The 6000-nt window shown below is 47.0% G+C and overlaps 1 protein-coding gene across 1 annotated transcript in view; it reads right to left on the bottom strand.

The window, feature by feature from the left end:
- Window positions 1–323: 323 nt before the first annotated feature.
- HTR3B (5-hydroxytryptamine receptor 3B) overlaps window positions 324–6000 on the bottom strand; it is a 50040-nt gene continuing 44363 nt past the window's right edge. The window contains exons 9-11 of the mRNA XM_037504720.1: window positions 1542–1752; window positions 1221–1403; window positions 324–559 (exon numbers count right to left, since the gene is read on the bottom strand). Of these exons, the coding sequence (XP_037360617.1) occupies window positions 324–559; window positions 1221–1403; window positions 1542–1752 (630 nt within the window). The remainder of the gene's footprint in view (window positions 560–1220; window positions 1404–1541; window positions 1753–6000) is intronic.

Below are 6000 nucleotides of genomic sequence, written 5' to 3'. Positions count from 1 at the left end.
AGAAGTTTCCTGAAAGAGAATGCTATTAGTCTGAGAGGAAGGAACTGGGGCCAGAGGCAGGTTTAGTTTTCACTGGACATCCATACATCCTCATCATTCATCACTCTGGCTTTTCTCCTGGGTCACTCTTTTGGTAGTTCGCTAGGTATGTGCGCCTGAGCAGAATAAAAAGAGGCAAGGGGATGTGCGTTGGGGGGTGAGACAGGACGGCGAGGAGAGTTGTTTAATCCACCATTCCTTCCCCTCTAGTGTTCCCACAAAAGTCCACCAGTCTTCCCTAAGCGCTGTGAGAGAATACTGATTGGACCACACAACTCCAATCTTCAAGAGCTGCTCCACAGCACCCAGAGGGAGCACAGGGTGACAGTGTAGAGCCCCAGCACGACAAGATAGCTGTGGAAGAGCAGTCGGTCAAAGCGCTCCAGGAGGGCCAGCCACCCAAGCTCCTGTTGTTCCTCGCGGTCCCAGGTTCGGAAGTAATTGCTGATGGATTGAAGTTGGGAATAGATTTCATTCAGGGTCCCTGGCTGGGCCTGATGCTCTTGACCGATGGGGGAGTCTGTGTGATAGAGGAAAACACCCTAGATAAGCCAGGGGCTACTAAGACTCCCTGGACTTCCCACTGAAGCTGATGACCGCATCTTTTGAGGAGAGTTGTGGGTATAACTGGGCAGTAAGTTTGGTGGGGGCTGGGGGCTCTCCACCCACTGATAGGAGGCAAGGCAGTGCTGGAAAACATGGCAGCTGTGTTGTGCACGTAGGGTGTCTGGCCTCAGTCCATCTGGGAGATTTTCTGAGCAAGGGGTCAGCGCACATTGATTCAGTGGGAGCTTTAGGGGCTTGTAAGATTCTCAAAACATTTCACTTCATGCAAGTAGAACCCAAATATGTAACACTGTGTGTGTGTGCCCTTGTGTGTATGTGCTTATGAGCATACCGGCAATCTATCATTTTCAGTCCAGTGGCTCAGTCCCTTCAGGTAATTGGAAAATGAAACATCCTAGGGGCAACTGAGGCCCTGATATCCAAGCTAAGATAAGGCTCTCTTGAAAGTCAACAAGAGGTGTGCTTCAGTCCCCCGTAAATTAAACCCAGACCAGGAGCTAAGAAACAAGTGTTTCAAATTCACCGGGCCTGACATGGCTTGGTACTTCGCTGAGGGAACTGTTGTTGATAGTGATAAAGAAGACAGGGCAGGGGGCTCAAGACTTCTCACAAACCTGTTACCCCAGCAAGCTGGGTCCTGGGATCCATTCCAGGCCAGTCAGTGTCAATGTTCCCTCGAAAGCACAAGATAGGCCATTCCTTCCCACTGCAACGCACATCGTGGAGGAATTTGACTAACAGGATGGACTTAGATAAGCTGAGGACCAACAGGGCCATGCAGACAGTGAAGAAGACTCCTAGGAGAAGCAACCAAAGGAGGTGACATTAGATAGAGTTTCTGGGGCCTCTCTCTCCCCTCCGAGATCTGAAATGAGACATCAGAGCTTTGACGGGAGAGGTGTAAGATGGGCACTAGTGATCCCAAGGCTGCTTACCAATCAGAGGAGTGCTCACTGTGCTCCTTGGCATCTCATCAGCCATGTTGACCTTGAAGACGGTGTAGCCCACCAGCACACTGGTCTTGAACACGATCCTAGCACGGCAGGTGGGTGGGAGGTAGAAGCTCCCCAGATCCACAAGCATTAGGAAAATGCTCGGAATCAGCAGGTTCACAATATAGAGGAGAGGGCGCCTGCGAATCACCAACTGGTGAGGGACAAAGAGTGCATTGAAAAGGGGCTCTAAGCCAGAGGACTAGTGTTCAGTCAAAGCCACAGCCAAGAATTCACCCTGAAGTCCCAATGCTTTCCCATAGCATGAAGCCATGTATAGAAATAGAAGATTATTTTGTGGTTTAGAAAATAAGGGGGGAATCCTTTACATTTTATATAGAGCTAATATTGATATTATTAATAAGAAGAATCTACCCTTCATTTGCCTCTTGATGTATGGCAGGCACTGGAATAAGTGTTCCATATCCTTTATCTTTTTCAACCCTCATAACCATTTCATTAACAAGGAAACTGAGGTTCAAGGAGATAAAATTGCTTGTCCAAGCTCACCGGTGAGTGAGAAACTGTTTTAAAACCAGGTCTTACCCCTAAATCTTTTTTTTTTTAAATTACTTCTGATGCAACATATTGTACTGTTTAATTTTTAGTCTATCTTCTTACTTGGTATGCTAGTGCCTAAGCCCCTGCATAGCTGTCAGAGTCTTGGCAGGGACAAATAGCACAATTAAGATGGAAATCTGAGGCAAACTTAATAAGAAGACTTTTTTTGAGCTAGGCAGAGCATTAGGAAAACCACAAGAAGGAAGACTGTGCTTTGGGGATTTGGGGAGTCTGGTAAATTTTCCTGCCCTGGGGCTTGAAGGGGTCAAGGGTTGAGAATATGGCTGGAACCCAAGGAGAGAGAGAGAGTTGCGTGTGTGGGGAAAGGGTGCTGGGTAGGAGCTATGGCTTCCTTCTTTGGGAGACAGCCAGCCTGGAGGACCTCCACCGGGAGAGGAGTGAAGAAAGAAGTCCTAGCATTCTCCAGTCTCTCACCCTGCTCTCCTGTCCCCTACCGGCCAGACACCACCAAGGACCCAAGCTCTGCAGGACACAGGCAGGTCTTAGGAGCACAGAGTAGCGGTGGGGGAGAGTAGAGCTGAGTGAGGGTCACCTGAAGATATCCAGCACACCTTCAGTGAGGCCAGGCACGCAGAGCTGCAGAGTGGCTTGGGCAGCTGGGAATCTGAGTCTCAAAAAATTACTATGACTATTGTCATTTGTTTATACCGAGCTTCGTAGGGATGTTGACAGGAGCTGTCTTTCATAAGCCTTGTCACCCAGGGAATGACAGGGCTGCTTCCTCACTAGACTGTGGCCCCTTTGCAGGGGAGAGCAGAAAGTTTTTAAAACTCCCTCTTGGGGCCAAAAGTAGCAGTGGGTAGTCGATAGAAGTTTACTGAACATGAATGTTATGGCCCCTTTGCTGATGAATTTGGGGGAAAAAAAATGTCTGGAATCTCCCATTTCTCTGATTCACCAAACAACCAAATGCTTTCTACGCGGTTAGTGTGTTAGATGCTCTTACACATGGCATTTATTTAATCCTCACTGCCAGCCAGTTGGTAGGTAATATAATGTTCCACTTCATAGATTGAAACAAAATTACAGCTGAGGCCCTGAGTAGGCAGAGTAAGGGGCAGGATGGGACGTGGCCCCCTCTACTCCAATACCAAGCCCGGAGTTCTTGCTATCCGACACAGATGTAGCTGTTGATGGAACCAGACCTCAGGGCTTTTCTCCCTCATCTCTCCTGCTCTGGAAGAGAATCACGTTGAAATGAGTCAAGGTAGAGGCCAGGAATAGAGGGGGAAAGCCAGGCTGGGAGGGAGCAGGGGCTGCCCAGCCCTTGGGTCTGGAGCTCATCTCGACTCAGTGGAGCTTGGCGGGCCAGAGGCATTGGTTGGATGGCTGTTGGATTGGTAGTCAGGCTGTTGTCTTTCACATTAAGCATAATTGGCTGCAAATATCCAAACCAGAGCGACACTCACTGCTCTGCAATAATTTGGTTAAAACACATTCCCGCCGAAGTGCAGTGAACAGGAAAAACAACATCACAATGAATGTCGTGGACCTGCACCGCCCCAGCTCCTTTGTCACGCTGTGACTCAATGGCTTTGGCTAGGGGACAGCAGGATCAAAGGCAAGGGGGTAGAGCCCACAGGGTGTCTTGTATTGTGGACCCCACCTGGGCTGGGTGAAATGTGATCAAATGGAGCTGGAGGGGGGTAACCTAGTCTGCTGTCTCTGTACACGAGGAGGAGGAAACCCCCCCAGACTTCACAGTAGATGTGACATGAAGGAGGTGAAAGTATAAGAATATCACCCTAAAGAAAAGGACACGTAGCCATGTCGGTTATGTGGAAAGAGCCTAGACTTAGCGTTCCTGAGAATACTTGATTCGAAGTGCCTTCTTGTGCTGGTGTTAGTGGTCCTGGCTGAAGAGTTTAGCCTCCTCAAGCCTCACTTTTCCCTTAAAAAAAAAAAAAGGCCATTTACTTTTACCTTGCCAAACATCTTGGGTGCAATTGAGATTACTGTTGTGCTCTTTAAATAAAGTTCGTATGTAAATAGCACATGCGGAGATGATAGCTGTGAAGAGACTTTCGTCAGGAAACCAGGGGTGAATGGAAATCTGGGCAAGGACTAAAGAGTGGGCAGTGTGGTCCCTCGGTTTCATCACAACACATGTCCCCAGTGCGGTGACGGCTGTGAGGTTAGGGGAGTCTGGAGAGCGCAGTGACACAGCCACATGGGGTCCAGCCTGAGATATAATGCTCAGCTGGTGCCATTTTGAAATTGTTAATTTGTGAACAAGCATCCTGTATTCCCACTTTGCATTGGGTCCCTCCTGTCGGGAGAATATTCCTCACTAAATATCAACAGTAACTGAAAGTAGAGGGAAAGCAGGTAGGTGCAAGAGTAGACAGTTGGTTTCAGCTATAAAATAAAACAGAAATTTCCCCAGTCCATGTTTGTTGCACAAACTTGAAAAGCTAGAGAGACCCTCCCCCTCACTACCTGTCAATCCTTTCTTCTGCCTTTAGCAAGAATGTTCCCGAAGACAGACCAAATAGTAGCTACGGTTTTGTCTTGTTTCACAAGAACCAAGGACCTGAAGTTTTCTTTAGGTTGATTTAGGGACAATGTTAGCTGTGGACTAGACTAGTTTTGTCCATTAGAAAGAAACTGTGCAGCCTAAACTCTAATTTTACTACACAGTTTCCAGAAATGTTTTGTTTTCATTACCTCACTTGAACCTCAAAGCCCTTTATTCCCTTGTTCAAGAAACACTAAGTGAGCATGAGCAGAGTGTCAGGCACTATCCTAAATCCTGGACTTAGAACTGTTAATGGGACAGGTCCCTGCTCTTCCCCCAACCCCACTCCCTTCTGTGATGGGGAACCAGATTCTGGAGGTTAGTTACTCCACGAGTCTGTGATGAAGAGGAAGCTTGCCCAGAATAGACCATACCCAGAGTTGATACCTGATTTAGATGTGAGTTGTAGGTTGTAGGACTACTTGTTTTGATATTTTTTTTTGTTCTTAGTTGGTGCTGGGATATTAGAGTTGGTGCTGGGAATGTTGGGGTAGGGCGAATGCATTTTGCATGTGAGAGGGACATGCCTTTTTTGAGAGCCAAAGGTGCATTCGACTGTGCCAGGTTAAAAAATAATCCCACAACTCCATATCCCTTCTGGAAGTTCAGAATGTGACCTTCTTTGGAAACAGGATCATTGCAGATGCAATTAGTTAGAATGCCCTCAGAGTGCCCATAAGGAACCTGCCAACACCTTGATTTCAGGCTTCTAGCCTCTAGATCTCCAAGAGAATAAATTTCTATTGTGTAATGTCACCCTATTGTTTAATGCACCACAAACCAGTACTTCATTAGTACCACAAACTTGTCCCATATCACACAGTGGATGAATGCCAAAGAATGAAATGAAATATACTGGATTATATTGAACTGTGTGCCACCATAAAATAGGATTGGGAACGTGGTTTCTATACTCAGATTGCCTGGGTTCAAGTGCAGTCTCCACTAGTCACTCTGTAATTTTGGACAAGTCACTTCTCTGCACCCAACGTAACTGTCTATGAAATTGTGCAACTTAGAGGACCCACCTCGTACAGATGACAGGATTATATGTATGCAGTCCAGAAATGGTGCCTGACATGGAGTAGGATCAATGTTGTGGTTATTGTAATTGAGTCTCCCTGGGTAGATTTTGAGGTCTGTGATAGACCAGGAGCCTTGATTTATCATGCTTTTGTCCTCAGTACTTCTCACTGAGCCTGCCCATGGTAAGAACTCAAAAGATATCTGCTGAGTTGTACCGGATGCTATTTTTATTTCCCGTGGGTAGGAGTGTGGAGTTAGTCCAAATGAGCCTCTCAT

Source organism: Talpa occidentalis, unplaced genomic scaffold (assembly GCF_014898055.3).
Source record: "Talpa occidentalis isolate TD23 unplaced genomic scaffold, MPIMG_talOcc4v2.1 talOcc4.12, whole genome shotgun sequence".
NCBI classification, from domain to species: domain Eukaryota; kingdom Metazoa; phylum Chordata; class Mammalia; order Eulipotyphla; family Talpidae; genus Talpa; species Talpa occidentalis.
The sequence above is the reverse complement of the archived record's forward strand: the minus strand, read 5'-3'. Positions and strand labels throughout refer to the sequence as shown.